At 36.8% G+C, this 20,174-nt stretch overlaps 1 protein-coding gene across 5 annotated transcripts in view; it reads left to right on the top strand.

Annotated features, from left to right (window-relative positions):
- The window catches only part of Gpcpd1 (glycerophosphocholine phosphodiesterase 1), a 57,875-nt gene that overhangs the window by 14,607 nt on the left and 23,094 nt on the right, over positions 1 to 20,174 (top strand). For 3 of the 5 annotated variants that reach the window (XM_075962258.1, XM_075962259.1, XM_075962260.1), the window contains exons 5-10: positions 3,888 to 3,963; positions 5,676 to 5,717; positions 9,278 to 9,401; positions 16,106 to 16,337; positions 19,227 to 19,389; positions 19,681 to 19,813. In XM_075962258.1, the coding sequence (XP_075818373.1) occupies positions 3,888 to 3,963; positions 5,676 to 5,717; positions 9,278 to 9,401; positions 16,106 to 16,337; positions 19,227 to 19,389; positions 19,681 to 19,813 (770 nt within the window). The remainder of the gene's footprint in view (positions 1 to 3,887; positions 3,964 to 5,675; positions 5,718 to 9,277; positions 9,402 to 16,105; positions 16,338 to 19,226; positions 19,390 to 19,680; positions 19,814 to 20,174) is intronic. The other 2 variants (XM_075962261.1, XM_075962262.1) reach the window with 1 other exon arrangement.

Here is a 20,174-nt window from a genome sequence, read left to right as displayed (position 1 = left end):
TATTAACTTATTTTTACCTTCATCTTTTCTATTTTTAAAAATGTTTTGACAGGTCAGTCAGCTATAAGTAATTGTTAATTTTTACAATAGCCAAGGTGGTCATTTTTTTAAAGATTTATTTATTATGTATATGACATTCTGCCTCCATGTATGCCCTCATGCCAGAAGAGGGCACCAAATATTACTACAGATTGAACTCAGGACCTCTGAAAGAGCAGCCAGTGCACTTAACCACCCAGCCATCTCTCCAGCCCCTCTAGGTTGTCATTCTCTACCTTCTTTTTTTTGTTTTGTTTTGTTTTTTGAGACAGGGTTTCTCTGTGGTTTTGGAGCCTGTCCTGGAACTAGCTCTTGTAGACCAGGCTGGTCTCGAACTCACAAAGATCAGCCTGCCTCTGCCTCCCAAGTGCTGGTATTAAAGGCATGCGCCACCACCGCCTGGCCATTCTCTACCTTCTTGATATAATAATATTCTTCTGGATGCCAAATGCTTTACTGTTAACTTGATGTCTACCTTACTTTATTTGAATGGGATGACCATTTTCTTGTTGGACTTACTAGAAATGTTGTTAAATAATATTGGGTTTGGTATTGTAGAGTAAAATCCCTGCCTTCATACATGCCGGTTATTTTTTAGATTGTGGGAAGAAAGGAATCAGTAAAAATTAAATTTTAGTTCATCTGCAAGCAATGTCTTTACCCGACTCACAATTTTGCATGCTGATGTATTAAAAACATAAACCAAACTCTACATGTTCTTTTATTTTTCCTGTTGCTTGCTGTAGCTGAGTAGTATTCAGCTATTTAAGAAAGAGACAAGTAGGGTTTTTTCAACTTCAAGGAATCTAATACCTCTGGTTTCCAAGGGCACCTGCACCACCACACACAGACATACCTATACATAATTAAAAGTAATTTTTCGAAAGAGAACAACAGCTAAATCTTTTCAAAAATTAATGCAAATGTTTTTGTTAATAATACATGTTTAGAGCTATTTCATAGTCTTGATTTTATATATTAAATTTTGAAGGTGTTAATAATACTTGTTACTCTTTCTCTAAAGGTAACCTTCTACTTGAATCCAAAAGCTTAAAATTAAGACATCACTTGCATAATAGAACTGTTCTTTCTTAAAATTTTAAAGAATAGGTGATTATAGTTAGTATATAGATTAGCATATTAGCATAAAGGAGTACGTGTTTTTGAGTCATTACTGAGATTTTAAATTTCCCAATATTTGAGTCTTATTTTTTAAGCCCACCAGTGAAATTTAAATTTAAGATTATGGGGACTGGAAAGATGGCTCAGAGGTCTGCTCTTCTAGAGGTCAAGAGTTCAATTCCCAGCAGGCAAATGGTGGCTCACAACCATTGATGATGAGATCTGGTGCCCTCTTCTGGCATGTAGGCCATTCATGCAGCCAGAACACTGTATACATAATAAATAAAATCTTTATAAAAATAAATGAATAAGATTATATTTCCTAATGTAAAAGTCACAGACAGCAATGTAGGAATCAGTGTACTTATTTTAAAACTAGGGATTTTGTTGGTTTGTTTTTGAGATGGGTCTTATTATGTAGCCTTAACTGGCCTGGAACTTGGCTGTGTAGACCAGGCTGGCCTCAGCTCAGATCCATCTGGCACTGGCTCCTGAGTGCTGGGATTAAAGGTGTGTTTGTTTGTTTGTTTGTTTGTTTGTTTGTTTTACTCTCTAACACTCTGTGTACTAGCCAGCATGTCTCTATAGTGGGAATGTTTGTAGACGGAAAGAGGCCTACTAAACTGGGCCTTTGGACTATTCCTCATTATTCAAGTTCTAGGTGATTGTATATGTGAGTAATGGATTTGTCACTAAAATTAATTAAATGAAAGGTATTAAAATTATTACTAAAGTAGGTTTCCTGTGAAGCATAATTTACAAGACTATTCTTAGGATAGATGCAGTAGTTATTTTGTAGAGTTATCCTGACACTGGACCTAAACCAAAGCAAAATTAACCTTCCCTTCTCCCTCTGTTTTTATCCCTGCTGATAGTTATATTGATGGTACTCTTCTTAGTTTACATTTGGTTACTGATAGAAGTTTGGCTGCCAGGAGGTGTAGAAGGGTATGAGTGAGAAGTGGAGCGAATGAGAAAAGGCTTAGGTTAATTCATTATGTGCTTTCATTACTAAGGAACACGCCTGTTCTTAATGTATACATTTGCTTCTTTTGAAGGTTAAAATAAAAGACAGATGGAAATATGCCTTTTATGTGTGTATATATGCACGCGTGTGCTCACATACACTCAATAAATGTAAAAAAATTAAAACAGTTTTGTATATACAGCAGATTATACAGTATTAAATATACTATGTTGCCGGGCGGTGGTGGCGCACGCCTTTAATCTCAGGGAGGCAGGGGCAGGCGGATCTCTGTGAGTTCGAGGCCAGCCTGGTCTACAAGAGCTAGTTCCAGGACAGGCTCCAAAGCTACAGAGAAACCCTGTCTTGAAAAAAAAATTAATAAATATACTATGTTTTAGTGTATTAGAAATAAAATTCACCATATTTTAAGATGACCCATATAATGGCAAAGAGGTATTATGAAAGAACATGTCATTTAGTATCTCAGATTTAGCAATTTGAGTAAACCTCCAGTGCTGTTGTAGTTTTTAAACTGTTTATAAATTTGAGAAAAGAATTTAACTTGTTTGCTTAATTCCTAGAATTAGTTACTTAATAATATGCCTCTTTTGTTGGATACTGATTATTTGGCACACTTACCAAATTAAATCAACAGTTAAATTCAGTAAGATTTGTGGGATACTTTTATGAAAGAGCCATCTAAAGGTATATATTGTGCACAGAGAAACTTATATACTCCAGTTTCAAAGATTTATGTTGGTAGTAGTTATTCTGAAATAGTATAATAGTGAGTAATTTTTATATTTACTTTTTTCTTTTTTGTATTTTGTTAAAATTATCATAGAATAAATCCTATAGAGTTGTAATTTCAAAGTCTGCTTTTAAGATGTATAAGTGCTTTTTTGGCACATAATTTTAAGTATGTAGTCTGCCCTGTGTTTGTTCAGAGGGTCTTTGCTGTTGGTTCGTTCCTGTTTTAAAATAGTGTGTCAACAGCAGCACATAATTTTCATTGCTATTAAGGAAATATGATGGCAGCATTAGGTATTATTATTCTATGACTTTTAAATTTGAAAGCATAAATCTCAAATTTGATGTTAATTTAATATCACTTTTCTCACAATTATTCTTGAAACTTGGCTGTTCACTTATGTATTCAGGGTTTCTTGTTCTCTTTGCAAACATGGGTTACTATAATATGAAAAATATAATAAATTTAATATTCTTAAGTAGAGGACTTTGCTATCCTGTAGCTTCCTGCAGTAATGTGTGCTGTGTGATCTTGAGGTACTTGCTCTTGCCCTGCTCTCATTAGCTTGTTTAGGCTGTCTTCTAAACATGTAGTCTTTCTTAAGGGAAGCAGGGGAATATTTAGAAACACCCCTTTGACACACCAAAGAAAGTATAAATGATGTTAATTTTAACTTAGAATTAATATTGGTGCAAAGTTAATTTTTCGTAAAAGAAATCAAAGTACTATAGATAAATTTGCAAATGGGTTTAAGGGAGTTTTGTATGCCAGTTCATCTCAGTTATTTTTATTTATTGATTTAACTCATTTTTTTGTAATATTTCATCATGCTTTGTGACCTAGGCATGTGCCTGTTTTGGTACATAATAGTATTAATAACTAGCAAGATTAATTTCTTGTTTCTTGGTCTTGTATTTAGTTAAGACTTAGGCCACAAACATCTAATGGAATCATGGTTAGAAATAAGATATAAGAAATTATTGCAGACGTTTAACTTTTAAATTGCAGACTATCGGTGGTCCATGTCAAGTCATAGTTCACAAGTGGGAGACTCATCTACAACCACGATCAATAACCCCTTTAGGTATGGGCATTAACTGCATCTGTTTGAGGCGTATGCATAAAGTTACTAATGTGCTGCACAGTGGCTTAGGGACTGAATACACTTTTATTCTGAAGTTTAAAATCAATGCGTTGTCAGTACTCCAGATTGCTCTTAGCATTTCATTGATCTTGCAAAACTGAACAGTTTTAGTAGCCATTCTTTATAAACTATTAAAAATGCTTGTCTACTTATTTTATTTGAGGGTTTTAGACTATTATAAGATTTTTCAATTTGAAGTTGTTAGAAAGTTAACATTATTCTCCTTTATTGAGGATTCATGGCTTTATTAGCTTTCTTGCCCAGAGAGCGTTTTAAGAAAAAATTGATCCAAAACAAAAACTCTAAAAAATTGTTTTGAATGCTAATAAAGTTATCACATTTAATTTTTAAATACTACCAAATACTTAAACAAATGAATTTACATTTCTTTGTTATAGTTGACATATTCTAATTCATTTTAGCTCCCTCTTGACTGTGCTATTATTTATATTCGGAGGCTTTTTTAAGTTCAATTTTCAATGCCAAAAGTAGTATTTCTTTTCATACAAGTGTTTTTTAGTTCACTTGTCTATGCTGAAAATAGATCTTGACACTCATTTTACAGACACGAAACTACTTGTATTTGTGAATTGACTCTGTCTAAGAAGTACATGTTTTAGTTCCTACAGAAGATCAAAATTGAGAACTAACAACTGGTTGTGGGTCTCGTAGCTTAGAGTAGAAAGTGGTGGGAGTTTCTGCTTTGCCCTCTTTAAGGGGCACATCTTGTTAATAGATGTCTCATTCCATCTGGGTTCTTTTTATATGCTTTAATATATTTTTGATAGTTCTTACAGCAGCATCTTTAGAATTACAACAATTGCATATTGAAGTTGAAGCTTAATGAGAATTAAGTATTTTAAAACACAATTTGCATTTGGATGCATCTTGAAATTAAATATATTTTTGCGTTTGAGAAAGATTTTATTTCTATTCTCATAGAAATTATTGTTTTGCTTTTTGAGGAAGGTAGTGTAAACTTAAAAGCGATGTATAGTCTGCTGGACAGTCTTTAGGAACCACCCCACTTATTTTAACAGATGCCTCAGGCTGCTTAAAGTTAGCTGAGAAGAGTACTGAGAAGGAAATGTATTTCAAGTGTTACTAGATACAGCTTTGCAGCTTTTTTTATGTTCTTGAACTGTTAGTGAAGGACTGTGCTAGCACTTACTCTTGGTAGCTCTCTACAGCTCTATATGTACAGGTAAGTGGATGCTGTTTATAAAGCTTTTGGCTGGCTGCAAGAATGTTGGGGTTTGAGGAGATTCACACCTTAGCTAATTTATAATTGTGAACCACATAAAAATAAGCATTTTAATTGTGCCAAGACTGTTGCAAGGAGATCTTGTCCAACAGCTCTGTAGGCTCATGCATGGTGGGTGCTGAGCTTTGTCCCAGTCCTCCAGGACACCTTCCCAGGACCTTGTCTCTCTTTGTGAACAGTCCCTCAAGTCTGTAGGGCCAACACTGCTTGCTAGCCTCCTGAAAGGGAACGCTTTATCCAGGGCCACGATAAATAGGCTTATTCACTTTAGGCTACTTTATGTTATAGAATTACCATTTTAAGCAGTAAAGTAAAATTCTTAGTTGTTCATTCATTCTGTGGACATCATGAGTTTTTAACTAGGCTTCTTACTTTCCTTGAATTCCAGAAAGTGAAATCATTATTGATGATGGACAATTTGGAATCCACAGTAAGTGAGACTGAATTTTGAAAACATTTATTGATATGATTATTAATCTGTTGCCTTAGCATATCATTGGAAATAGCCTAACATACTGAGATAACGCAATGCATGTTGAAAACAGACAAGTATATTCTGTTAAATCATAAATAACTTCAAGACTTTGCTTTTAGTGTTTGGTCATTTCAGATTTATGAGCTTATATAATTATAAAGAAGTATACCTGGTAGAGGAAGTGGATATGCTAATTTCTCGATTTGGTTAGGCATGGTATATATGTTTTTAATTAATGAGACTATACCCTTAAATTGGTACAAATATTTTTAAAATTAATATATATTATTAGTATTAAAGTATTAGCATACCATTTCTTTTTAGCACTTATGTAGAAAATGGTTCTAAACATTTAAACAGTTAAATGTTGCTTCTAGGCTAAATTTGTATATTTTGTATGTTTATAGCCTGGCGGTGGTGGCGCACGCCTTTAATACCAGCACTTGGGAGGCAGAGGCAGGTGGATCTCTGTGAGTTCGAGGCCAACCTGGTCTACAAGAGCTAGTTCCAGGACAGGCTCCAAAAGCCGCAGAGAAACCCTGTCTCAAAAAAAAACAACAACAAAAACAAACAAAAAAATCTTAAAAAAAATAACGTGTTTACAATAAATCCAGACAGCCAGAATGTTCTAGTAATTATGGCTAACTCTTCAAAAATTAATTTATAGTAAAGTTGAAAATTTCTTGTCTTCAAGATACATTTAAAATATTTTTAATTTCTGCTCCAATAAGTACTTTATCCTCAGAATTCAAACTTTCTCTAGTGGCTGGAAGTCTCCTGGTCCATCAGACTGCCATGTTGCCTTGTCTTATACTGGGTGCTGTACCTGAGCGTCAAAGGTGGCCTGACTCTGAACCAGAGATGAGTTACTGGTGACCAGTGTGCTTTCCTGCCAAGAATGCTCTTTAGAGAATTTACTATATTAATTAAACACAGAGGCTGTATATATCCTTTGGCAGTATTTGAAAAGGAATTAAACCTTTCCCCATTATTTCATTATGAAGTATATTATCTTAGAAATAATATAGTCTAAAATGTTTGAATAGCTTTAATGCTTACTTGTCCTATTATTTACAAAGTATATTTATGCTATATTTTTTAGAACTTTATAGAGAATGGTTTTTTGTTTTTTTTTTGATTTTTCGAGACAGGGTTTCTCTGTAGCTTTTGGTTCCTGTCCTGGAACTAGCTCTTGTAGACCAGGATGGTCTCGAACTCACAGAGATCCGCCTGCCTCTGCCTCCCGAGTGCTGGGATTAAAGGCGTGCACCACCACCGCCCGACTAGAGAATGGTTTTGTTGTTCTTGTTTTGTTGTTTGTTTTTAGGTTTTAGTTTTTTGAGGTAGGGTTTTACTATGTTACCTTGGCTAGCCTCGAACTCAATAGAGCTCTATCTGCCTCTGTGCTACCACTCCCAGTTAATATTATTTTATTTTTGTGTGTGGCTATGTGTGCACCCACGTGCACCTGTGTGTACATGGGGCCAGAAGAGGGTGGCAGAGTCCCTCAAGTTGGAGTTACAGGTATTGTGATCTGTCTGCTGTGGATACTGGGATTGCAACTCAGGTCCTCTCTAAGAGTAGATGTGCATTTTCTCCAGCCTCCAGAGAATAGCTTTTATTTTCAGCTATAATATATGACATAATATCTGTCATTAATTACTTTTTATGGTTATAAGTTGCAGCATTTCTGTCTTTGTCTCTATCTTCTTTACTTCCCAGTGTCATAGTATTTTCAGCTTTAGTTAGTTTTCAGGGTGGAAAAGCATTTCTTTGACTTTGTCCATGTTATGAATAATATTTGAATTTTGAAGATTTTAAGACATTCTTTTTGTTTGTTTTTTGGTTTTTTGTTTTTGTTTTTTTTTTTTGAGACAGGGTTTCTTTCTAGTTTTGGAGCCTGTCCTGGAACTCATTCTGTAGACCAAGCTGGCCTTTTGATTTTTTTCTTAAGATTTATTTATTAATAATGTATACAATGTTCTGCCTCCATGTATGCCTGCAGGCCAGAAGAGGGCACTGGATCTCATTATAGATGGTTGTGAACCACCATGTGTTTGCTGGGAATTGAACTCAGGACCTCTGGAAGAACAGCCAGTTCTCTTTAACTCTGAGTCATCTCTCCAGCTCCCCTCCATTTTATTTTTTTTTAATGCCTATTGGTTTAAAACATTAGGTTGAAAACAGCACCACTAGTATTTATGAAAGTTTTTTACCTTATTAGTAGGTAACTTCAGGTGAAGCAGTATTAACAGAATGCTGTTACACCATTTGTTGTGCTGACACATATTAGTGGGAGAATCAGAGCTGACTCAGTTTGGTTCTTCTCTTTTCTCAAGTCTTCAATACAACTTTCATGGTCAGTTTTAGGTGGATATGAAGCCTTTCAAGTTTTGTTGTTTGTTTGTTTATTTTTAGACTGACCTCAAACTCAAAGATTCTCCTGCCTGTGCTTCCTGAGTGCTGGGATGTCTAGCAATAATGTCTGTCTGTCTGTCTGCCATCCATCTAGCCATCTAGCCATAAGTCTGCCTTTATTTTTCTTTCTTTTTTAAAAAATATTTATTTATTATGTATACAATATTCTGTCTGTATGTTTGCCTGCTGGCCAGAAGAGGGCACCAGACCTCATTACAGATGGTTGTGAGCCACCTATTGGGTGGGTATTGAACTCAGGACCTTTGGAAGAGCAGCCAATGCTCTTAACCTCTGAGCCATCTCTCCAGCCCCCTGTCTATATTTTTCTATGTGAGACAGGTCTCTTACTATGTAGCTTTGGCTGTCCTGGAACTAACAGACACCTGCAAGCCTCTGTCCAGAGTCTTCAAAGGATTAAAGGTGTATTGCTGGCCGGGGTGGTGGTGGTGCACACCTCTAATCCTAGTACTCGGGAGGCAGAGGCAAGTGGATCTCTGTGAGTTTGAGGCCAACCTGGTCTACAAGAGCTAGTTCCAGGAGCCCTTCCCCCACCAAAAAAATTAAGGTATATACTACCATGCCTGGTATGCCTATATAATGGCAATTCTTTTTTTTTTTTAAATTTTATTTATTTATTTAACTTTATTATGTTCGTTGGTGTGAAGGTGTCAGATCTCATGGAACTGCATTTTCAGACAGTTGTGAGCTGCCATGTGGGTGCTGGGAATCGAACCCGGGTCCTCTGGAAGAGCAGTCAGTGCTCTTAACCGCTGAGCCATCTCTCCAGCCCCTATAATGGCAATTCTTATAGATTTACTTAATTTACTTGAGTTGCTAAGTAGCCAGTTATTAGTAATCATTTAACTTTGTTTCTCTAACTTCAAATGAAAGTTCCTTTTCGGTGGTGATAGATTCAAGATTACTCTTAGTTTTTACAGTTAATTTATTAATTACAATTAATTTGGGGAAAGAACTAGAATTTTATAATCGCAGTGTATTGAAATATTAATGTGAACTAGAGTTTTTAATACGTATTAAACTTAACTGGATTGCTTAAAAGTGTGTAATTATATTATCCTTTCTGTTTATCCCACCAGATGGTGTTGAAACACTGGATTCTGGATGGCTCACATGTCAGACTGAAATTAGATTACGTCTTCATTATTCTGAGAAGCCTCCTGTCTCAATTACTAAGAAAAAATTCAAAAAATCTAGATTTAGGTATGACTGTGTGATTTTATTACTTAGGCCATTTATTTTTGCTATTAGTGTGGATTTCTCACCTTTACATTCTAGGGTTCTCAGATAGTGAACAATTTTTTTTCCCTCAGATTGCTGCTGTTACACATATTTATATTAGTTTTAACTCTTAAATTTGCAACCAGAAAAATTTTCTTTTGTAAAATCAAGTGGTTTCTAGGCTTCTGTATTTTGTAGTTTCTGTCAGTTAACATTTTTTTACTGCAGGATTGCTTTAAAATAGACAAAACAAGTGTTTTTGTGGTGAGAGGAAATGCCTTTAGAGCCCAAACTTTGTTGTGACCTCGTCTTTCCTTCATCTTCCTACTTTTCCTCTCCTCCCCCTCCCTATTTTAGGGGATAGATGGAAAAGCTTTGCAAAGATATTTAAATTAGTTTTGTTGTTATACCATTGACCATAAATCTGAGTAAGCTGGCTTCCTTAAGATATAGCCTACCTTGACTCTTGACATCTAATCTTGTGATTTTGGAATCAAGAATTCTAGGCTTTGTAATTCTAGGTTTTGTTACGTAATAAGCAAGCTTTTCTGGTATATCAAGGCTGGGTAGAAATGCCCATTTGCAGTAACTGGAGACCTTGACATTATCTTTTTAGTATAATTCATAACAATATTATACCCTATAAATCTTTATTTATTCTCATTACCTAAACATGTTATAATACATATCCCAATCATAGGTAAGAAAAAGTGGGTAGCTGCCGGAAACCTACTTTGACGGGAGTGGGCTGTCAGTTCCCAAAGAGGATGTGTGGGGTTGGGAGGAGGGTGACTAACACGATCAGAGGGAGAATCGGGATGGTTGCCAGCAGCATCTATTGAAAAAAGAATACACTTTTATACTCTAGAGTTGCACATAGGATTAAATTAAAGGGGATGTGAGATCAGAGATTGAGGAATCTAGCGTTGATCTTGATAGTAGACACCAGCCCCGTGTTAATGGAAGAGCCACAAGTTCCTCTTGCCAGAGATAAAAAGAGTAATTTTCTTTGTAGCTAGCAGGAACTTTCTTCAAGTTCCTGAGGGACTGGAGACCCCATCCAGGTGCCCGACCTTGGGAAAAGGACTCCTGGGAACAGACACTCCTACAGTTTAAGAGTAATTTACATTTCTCTAGGGGATAAGTACTGAGCTGTCCCCAATCCTGTCCCTTTGTGTCTTGCTATATTGGGCTGTTCCCCTCCTACACCCCTGAAAGAGAAGGAGGTCCCGAGTCTTGGTCTGAGAACCCTTCTGATTTCTCCATACTTTTCCCCTTGATGCCCTCAGGCTGTGGACCATCTGACTTGTAGGCATTTCAGCCTTGGGATCAGGTGCGTCTAGGAAATTTCTAACTTTCCTGTTCTTTGTGTAATTAGGAGGGCATGATAGGATTCCTTGTTCTGAGGTGTCAAGTTTTTTTTTTCCAGAGAATTACTTTTAGAAAGGCTACCATTATTCACATTTTCATCCTTTACCAAAGCAGAAAATTCCCCAAAGGCAAAGACATTAATAGTGAAAATTGTTAAAAATGAAAGTAAAGATGATGGTAAAGTGTGATCTGCAATGTCAAAATGCGGGAACTTTGTCAAGCAGTGGTTGCCTTGTGGTCCATTCCAGGTAGCCCTTTAAACCCCATATTAGCTGTTGTGATTAGAGAAAATTTGATATGTGTGCCTTGTCTATTTGACTTCTATTTTTTAAAGTACTCTGCTATGTATAATTAAGTTTTTGTTTAGAGATTGTTTTATTTTCTATTTTTTTTTGTGGTTTTTCGAGACAGGGTTTCTCTGTGGTTTTGGAGCCTGTCCTGGAACTAGCTCTTGTAGACCAGGCTTAGAGATTGTTTTAAAAAGAAGGGAAAAGACTCTCTTTTGAGGGGGATCATTGTGTGCCCAAAGTGGTCTTAAACTGCTGCTTCAGCTTGCTCAAGTGCACAGGATTTGAACATGCTCACTAGACTAAGGTTTTAGTTCGCTTACTAGGACTTTTTTCCTGTCCTTCATTTAAGAAATAGTTGATGTTGGGGGTCTGATTTTGATGAAAATTAATACTGTATCTTATACCATTCTTATGTATATAGAAGTCATTTTGAGGGGTTTTATTGCTACTTAGCTCATTAGTCTTTAACTGAAATATTTTCTTACAACTCTATGTAGTTGAACTCAACAAGTTAAATGATTTGTTTCTTGTTGAAATAAAGTACATAGTGAGAAATAGGTGTCTGCCTGTTCTGGTCATTTTTTTTTTACCCAAATTTATCTTAACCATAGACTTAACCATAATGGGTTAGAAAACAAGTGTCTGTAATGCCCTCAGTAATTTTAAAACTTGGCATAGCTTTTGCATTTTAAGTAGCAACAGACAAGCATCTCGGTAGTAAAAGTTTTAAAGATAGCTTTCTTTTTGTTTGACTCATCCATAGATAGAAAGTAACAGTGCTAACTTTGTAGTGGATTACAGCATTATATAGCGGTTTGTAAAGACGTCTTTTTTCTTTTGTTCAATTACAGATCCCTTTCCTTTAGACTTGCCCCCTCTTTAAATGGTTTTCTTGTCTTCTCGTTTCTGTACATTCCTGGTTTCTCCTGATGTATCTATCTCTCTGCCTGGTTAATAGTTGTCCACAACCATTCCTAAGAGTTTACTTTCTGAGAGGAGATGATGTTTTTTGTTTTGAGTTATTGAAATGTTTTATAGTGTAATGCCAGAACAGCGTTATTAATAATTTGCATGTTTGGCTGATCAAGAAGACCTCAATTATATGGCTTACAACAGTGGTTGGGGCAGGAGCTTATACAGAGAGAGCAGCCCACACTAATAAAGTTCTATTATTTGTAAGATTCCATTTAAATCCTTAGCATGGGTGAGGCCCTAGGTTCAATTCTCATCAAGCAAAAGCAAGTCTAGAATAAATTTTTTTTAATCTGTTACATTCTACAATAACTTGCTCTCTACATTAGTAGTACTTAATTTGATTAATTTCCATTGGTAGAAGAGATTATCCCAGCCTCAGTATACTTTTTGGCATTAAAAGTTTCTGCAGCTAATTACCTCTCCTTAGGAGTAGACTTTTTTTTTTTTTTTTTTTGATTTTTCGAGACAGGGTTTCTTCATAGCTTTGGAGCCTGTCCTGGAAACCAGGCTGGCCTCGAACTCACAGAGATCCGCCTGCCTCTGCCTTCCAAGTGCTGGGATTAAAGGCGTGCACCACCACCGCCCTGCTTAGACTAGTCTTTATGGCCTGTGGTTTGGGTAGTGGTTTTTGTGTTTGTTGCTATGAGGTTTATTCCAGATTCTTTGTTTGATTAGAAAAGTGGGTTGGTTCATAAGTATATACACGCAGATAATGTTCATGCAAAGAACCTCAGGTTGTGGCTCATGTCTATAATCCTAGCATTAAGGAGGCTGAGATAGGAGAATTACTCTGAGTTTGAGGCCAGCCTGGGCTACATAACTAGTATCAGGCCATCTGAGATACATAGTCTTACACACTGTTTCAAAACAAATGAGAAAAATAAAAAACAAAATATATATACACAAAGTGATGTTGCTGTAATACTTTTCTTTGGCAGCTACTTTGTATAAGCTACGTGGATTATTACTGTGGTAGAGAGGAGCATGGCAAGTGTTCTATAGACAGATATTTGTCCCACTTCCCAGCTCCCTAATAAACTCCATATGGAGCTTTTTTGATGCCCACTATCCTTTTTGGGAAGTAAATTGGTGCTGGTAGGAACAGATGTGTCTCACTGTCGTGAAAAGCCTTATGCTATTAAGACATTTTAAATGCCATATTTTGTAGGTCTTTGAAGTATTTGAAGGTCTAAAATATATCTCTGTATGATCTTGAAAACATGACTAAGTTTGGTAGATATAGATGACTATTAATCTGTATTTATTATCCTAAATAGCTTTTAAGGTTAAAACTTAAACCTTTTAAAATGAGTTGCATAGGTATTATACCTTAAACAAGAATAGAAATATATATTATATATATGTTTAATATATATTAATTTAATAATATATATTAATAATAAATATATATTATTTTCTGTTCATTGGTGTGAAGGTATCAGATCCCCTGGAACTGGAGTATCATATAACAAACATAACCTTACATTTGTACCTATGTAAAAATCCATACCATTATAAATTATTTGAGACTAGTGTGTTGTAGAATATTATAAGATGTTTTACATTAGTTTATGGTGTGGAACATTTGTTTAATGATGCAAAAATGTATTGCATTCTTTTATGTTACATTTGTTTAACTCTGTGATGCTGTGTTACTTTGCCTCTCCAAAACAACTGATTGGTTAGTAAAGAACTGAATGGCCAGTAGCAAAACAGGAAAAAGGATAGGCAGGGCTGGAAGACAGAATAAATAGATGAAAAAGGGATTGGGAAGCAAGAGGATCTAGGAACAAGAAGAGAAGAGAGGACAACACCAGGGGCCACCCACCCAGCTACACAGCCAGCCACAGAGTAAGAAGTGAAGAAAGATATACAGATATAGAGAAAGGCAAAAGCCCAGAGGCAAAAGGTAGATAGGCTAATCTTTTTTTTCTTTTTTTTTTTTTGTTTTTTTTGAGACAGGGTTCTCTGTAGCTCTAGAAGTTGTCCTGGAACTAGCTCTTGTAGACCAGGCTGGCCTCGAACTCACAGAGATTCACCTACCTCTGCCTCCCCGAGTGCTGGGATTAAAGGCGTGCACCACCACCGCCCGGCTTAGGCTAATCTTTAAAATAATTTATTTAACCTTATTTTCTGTTCATTGGTGTGAAGTTATCAGATCCCCTGGAACTGGAGTTATAGGCAGTTGTCAGCTGCTATGTGGGTACTGGGAATTGAACCCCTGTCCTCTGGAAGAATAGTGAGTCCAGTGCTCTTAACCAATGAGCCATCTCTCCAGCCCTAAATGGATTAAGTTTGTTTGTTTGTTTGTTTGTTTGTTTTTTTAAATGCCTACAAACAAGCCAAGCTAAGGCCAGGCATTTATAAGTAATAAGACTCTCTAGTTTATTTAGGAGCTGGGTGGCAGCCCCCTAAAAGAGTAGGGAGTAAAAAAAAAAAAAAAACCAACAACACCAGTGGTTTAAAAATAGATTCAAATTAGTGACAAGTGGGAAATGACAAATGAAATGTTGGCATCATCACTTTTTTTCTTTTTCCCTGAGACAGGGTTTCTTTGTGTGTAGTTTTGAAGCCAGGCCTAGAACTTGCTCTGTAGACCAGGCTGGTCTTGAACTCACAGAGATCACCTGCCTCTGCCTCCCAAGTGCTGGGATTAAAGGCATGTACCACCACTGCCCAGCAGCATCATCACTTTTTATTTTGATAAAAATGTCTCAATATGCAATGATAAAAAGTAGACTCAACAATCTACCTTTTTATCTCTCATTTCTATACTCTAATCCCCTTTTTTATCCTTCAGAAAGAGATCCTTAAGTCTGCCCACTTTGTTTAGCTTTTTTCCTGACCATGTAACCAGTCTCCCTAAATGATGACAAACATCTATAGCTCATTGACCGAAAGCCACCTACCCCACTTCTTGGGATGTGGGCGTCATGTTTTCTAGATTGCTTTCTGTTGCCTGAGGGATATGGCATCTTTAAGAGACCCTGGGAAAGTCGGGGTAGCAATCAAGTGCTGGCAGAGCTAGCTGTAACTTTTGTTGTCCAGTCTCAGTGCAATCAGAAAGTGCAAGTCCTCACTGAAGTAGTCTTTGAGGCTGGGCCGTTTCAGCCAGCAGCCTTGAAGCTGTTCTGGGTGCAGAACTCTAACGAGAGGCCGGGTCACCTGGGCTACCTGTTTTCATTGGTGTCCGGTACCTTGCTCTGAAAATACACAAGTATGTAATGTGCAATGTATACAGATCAATTAAAGGTGATTTCTTGTTTTATATTTGGTCAGGTAAAAGGCATCTGTGACCTTTGTGAGTCCATTTGGACTGTATAATCAAACTAATATAAATCTATCCATGCTGTATGAAAAGATGGCATGTAATAATAAGTCATGAGGATTCTGTAGCCAGTAAGATCATGTCTCATATCACAGTTGTTCCCATGTAAAGGATTTACACATCACCTGTCCTAGAATCTTTTTGACTTTCTGTCCCATATTTATAGCCACGATACTCAGGAGGTTTCTCCCGGTCAAATCTTTTCTGTGGAAACAAAAGGCAATGACTTGCCTTTCATTTTGATGTTAGGACATTTTAAAAATATAGTTAGTTAATTTAGCAGTTTCCAAAATTCAGTGTCTCTTAGCAGCTGTTGTTTTTTTATATATTAGCATTTAAAAATTCAAAGTCAACAAGATACCATATAGGATCCAGACACCCTGTGTATTTTCCATCTTTATATGTCTTTTTGTTGTTGTTACTTTACTCCCCCCTAAAAGACTTTCTTACCTAGTAGATTTCGGTTTAGTTTGTGCTTTTGAAATCAATTCATCTATCATACCATCTACCTAAAATGAGATCTCCTAAAAGGAGTTCTTGCTCTTTGAAGGTTAAGAAACTGAGAGCTAGCTATAATTGATATTACAGTAAATAAACCTACAATGTGGATTGTCTAATATGTTATTTTTGCTATTTGAAAAACACTATAACTGTACTTAGGTATATTCTGTGATTTTATTTTGTTTCTTACTGGGTTTTATTATTCACTCTTCTCAATACAGGGTAAAGCTTACACTAGAGGGTCTGGAGGAAGATGATGATGATAAGGTGTCTCCCACTGTTCTTCACAAAATGTCCAACAGCCTGGAGATATCCTTAATAAGTGACAATGAGTTCAAGTGCAGGCACTCACAGCCAGAATGTGGGTATGGCTTACAGCCTGATCGCTGGACTGAGTACAGCATACAGACGATGGAGCCCGATAACCTGGAACTAATTTTTGACTTTTTTGAGGTGAGTAGTTGTTTAAGTGAGGGACTAGGCAGAGAATTCAGGCATGAACTTACATTTGTATATGGTCAGATTTTGCTCTTTAGGAAAACTTAGTGGAGCAGAATAAGCAACTTCAGTAGAATTATTTTTAATTGGGACAAGATGTATGTGCCTATTAAGTAATATAATATAAAACTTCCAAAGACCTTTCCATGGATTGAGTAGCGAGGGTAGAAGTCAGATTATTTTATTTTTTTTCCCTAACAAGGCCTTTTGTAGCCCTTTCATGTTGACCTCTAACTCAGTATGTTGTCAGGAAGGATCTTGATTATAGACATGGGCATCTATGCCCAGTTTCTGTGGGGCTGCAAATGGGATCAGGTCTTCATGCATGCTAGACATTCTCAACTGAACTACATCCTCAGCTTCAAATGTGTTTTTTACTGTAACAAGTCACTATGATGGTAGATTTATTTTATAATTTAATATGTTTAGCAACAAGTTAATAAAAATTTTATTGTATGTATGTACATGATGCCGGGTGCTCATGTTAAGGTCAGAGGACACTTAGAGATTTAGTCCCCTCCCCCCATTTTGGTTTATTGAGACAGTTTCTTAGTAGCTATGGAGCCTGTCCAGGAACTAGCTCAGTATTCCAGGCTGACCTTGAACTCACAGAGATCCTCCTGCTTCAGCTTCCCAAGTTCTGGGATTCAAGGTGTGTACTATCCCCACCCAGCAAGATTTGGTCCCTTCTGTTTGTAGGTCTGGATTCTGAACCCAGGTTTCCAGATGTACTGGTGGTTTTTTAACTTGACACAAACCTAGGCATGTTTGGGAAGAGGGTATCCTATTAGAGAAAATGCCTCCATAAGATTGGTCTGTAGGCATATCTGTCGGTATTTTCTTGATTGACAATAGACGTGGGGAGCCCAGCCCACTGTGCCACCCCTGGGCAGGTGGTCTTGGATGGTATAAGAAATCAAATCGAGAAAGGCGTAAGGAGCAAGCTTTTAAGCAATACTTCTGTATGACCTCTGCTTCAGTTTTGGCCTCCAAGTTCTTGCCTTGTTTCCTGCCTTGACTTCCCTGGTTGGTGAAGGACAAGTTGTAAGACAAAATAAACCGTCCTCTCCCCCCCCCCCCCCCCCCCGCCCCTCAAGTTGCTTTATTTAGGTCATGGTGTATTATCACAACAGTAGAAAAGTAACTAAGACAAGGTAAGCAGGCTTTTTTACATGCTCAGCCATCTATGTCAGGTTTTGAAAAAGCTATGCTGAGGCCCCAATTTAATAACACATAGGACTGTTAGCTTGTTTGCTTTCTACAAGTAATACTTGCTTGATACCTTCCTTAAAAGTCCTTATACAGTTTATACAGTGTCTGTAAATTATACATACTGGTTCTTAGACGCTAGCTCCTTTGCTGCCCCTGCTGATTTCTGTTTTTTAGTAATACCTAGCTACATCTTCTTGATAGCAACAGAATTCAAGATAGACTTAAACATACTGAGTGAAACTTGCTACATATAATTAAAAGTTTTGCAAATTTTGAATTATTCAATTTGGTGATATTTTTAGATACTTTTGTGAGTGTCTTTTTTACTGTCTCTTAATATATAAGACCTAATGTGAAAATTATAGATCTAAACTTAACATGATGGGAATTGTTAAAAAATATAGTATGAAGTTTTGGTCGAGCATTTTTTTTTATTACTCAAGTGCCTACCTTAAGATTTTACTACAAATATACCCCCGCCTTGGCCTTCTAAGTGCTGATTGCACATAAGTGTCACGATGCTTGACTCTATCATGTGTACATTTATCTTTGAGGTAGGGTTTCATGCAGCTCAGACTAGCTTGAATTGCTGTGCAATTGGACATGACCTAGGAGCCGATCCTAGTCCTCCTGCTTTGTCTTCCCAAGTGCTAGGATTTTTGACATGAACCACCATGTCTGCTTTTGTCCAGTGCTGGGGATCAAACCCAAGGCTTCATAATACTTAGGCAAGTACCATACCAATTGAGCGTCTAGTTCTAGATTTCTTTCTCATTAGTTGTCTTCATAGAGTCCAAGTTCACATGAAAGCTTTTTGGAGGATATTTAAACTAACTATGTTTAAAAATTTAGGGCAGTCCAGAAAGGTGGCTCAGTGTTGCAATCTTTTTTTTTTTGGACTGCAAGCCCACAAATAATGACCTGGAGACTTATTAATTATGAAAGCTTGACCTTAGCTTAGACTTTTTCCCAGTGAGCTTTTACAACCTAATTAACCCATATTTTTTTAAATCTACGTTATGCGATGTGGCTTGGTTACTTTTTAGTATGTGACTTGCTGGTGAAATCCCTATCTCTCGTCTTCCTAGAGCTCTCTCTCTTTCTGGAATTCCCACCTAGTCTCTCCTGGCTATCTATTGGCCATTCGGCTCTTTATTAAACCAATCTATAAGTGCCTTAGGCAGAGACACATCTTTACAGTGTACACAAATAGTCTGCAACAGCTCAGTGGTTAAGAGCGCTGTCTGTTTTTGTGGATGACCTCAGTTCTGTATCTAGGTGGACAGCTCTTTACCTCCTGTAACTCTAGCTCCAGGGGTTCTGACCTCCTCTTCTGACCTCTTTTTAAAAAAGCACATTTTTTAAAAGTTTTTTTTTTTACTGGGTCCAGTGAAAACATGGCTCAGTGGATAAGGGTGGTTGGTGCTTGCTTATAAGCCTGATGATCTGAGTTCAGAATTCCTGGTCTCACGTGAGAGGCCCCAGCTTGTGGTAAGTTGTCCTCTGACCTCTACCTGTACGCAGTGACATTTGCAAGTCAAATCTCATTCTCTCCCTGCACACAATTTTTTTAAAATATAAGTAAGAATTAGGACATTCTGAACTGCTATTTATTTATTTATTTATTTTTAGGAAGATCTCAGTGAGCATGTAGTGCAGGGTGATGCCCTTCCTGGTCATGTGGGCACAGCATGCCTACTGTCATCTACCATTGCTGAGAGTGGGAAGAGTGCTGGAGTCCTTACTCTTCCCATCATGAGCAGAATTTCCAGAAAAACTATAGGCAAAGTCAGAGGTAAGTTGGGGAGAAGCAGATAGGCCCTTAAAACTAACCTAAGCTTGTGCTAGAATTTATACTAGTTTAAATTGAGTATTTGCAAATGATGAAGACAAAATAAACAATTTGCTTTCATTATTAATAGGATAATAACACTTTAAGAAGCACACTTACTGAATTTTCTGCATTAGTTTTGCCTTGATCTTTTCTTGTTTGATAAAGATTAACAAAGCTGGTTCTATTCAAATGTCGCTTAGCTCATAGTAGTCTTTTTAATCATACCCTCTCCCCCCCTTTCCCCTATGGAAGTTGATTTTATCATCATCAAGCCATTACCAGGATACAGTTGTTCCATGGAGTCTTCATTTTCCAAATATTGGAAGCCAAGAATACCACTGGATGTTGGACATCGTGGTGCAGGGAACTCAACAACAACTGCCCAGTAAGTTTTATATTTGGATGGGATTACCATTCAGTAGCCTGTGCTTGGTGAGATTAATGGATTTGCCTGCTAAGTATCTGAAAATCCTTTTCATTACCCTTAGAATGAAATGAAAGTGATGGTAAGAGAAAAGGATTACTATTTTAATAGAAACCCAAGTCTCTCCTGAGATAATGTTCAATCTTTTTTATATACTGGATGCATAATGAAAAAACATTAAAAATGGAAAATCAGGAGGGAGATTTTTATGCAGAAAGCTTTTTTGGTCTCCTTTTTATCTTTTGATTGTTGTTCTTGCAAGCTGCTCTCTGTGGGTCTTACTTTCCTCACCTGTAGAAGGGTTTGGTTAAAGTTACCTGTA

This window comes from Microtus pennsylvanicus, chromosome 2 (assembly GCF_037038515.1).
Source record: "Microtus pennsylvanicus isolate mMicPen1 chromosome 2, mMicPen1.hap1, whole genome shotgun sequence".
NCBI lineage: Eukaryota > Metazoa > Chordata > Mammalia > Rodentia > Cricetidae > Microtus > Microtus pennsylvanicus.
The sequence above is the reverse complement of the archived record's forward strand: the minus strand, read 5'-3'. Positions and strand labels throughout refer to the sequence as shown.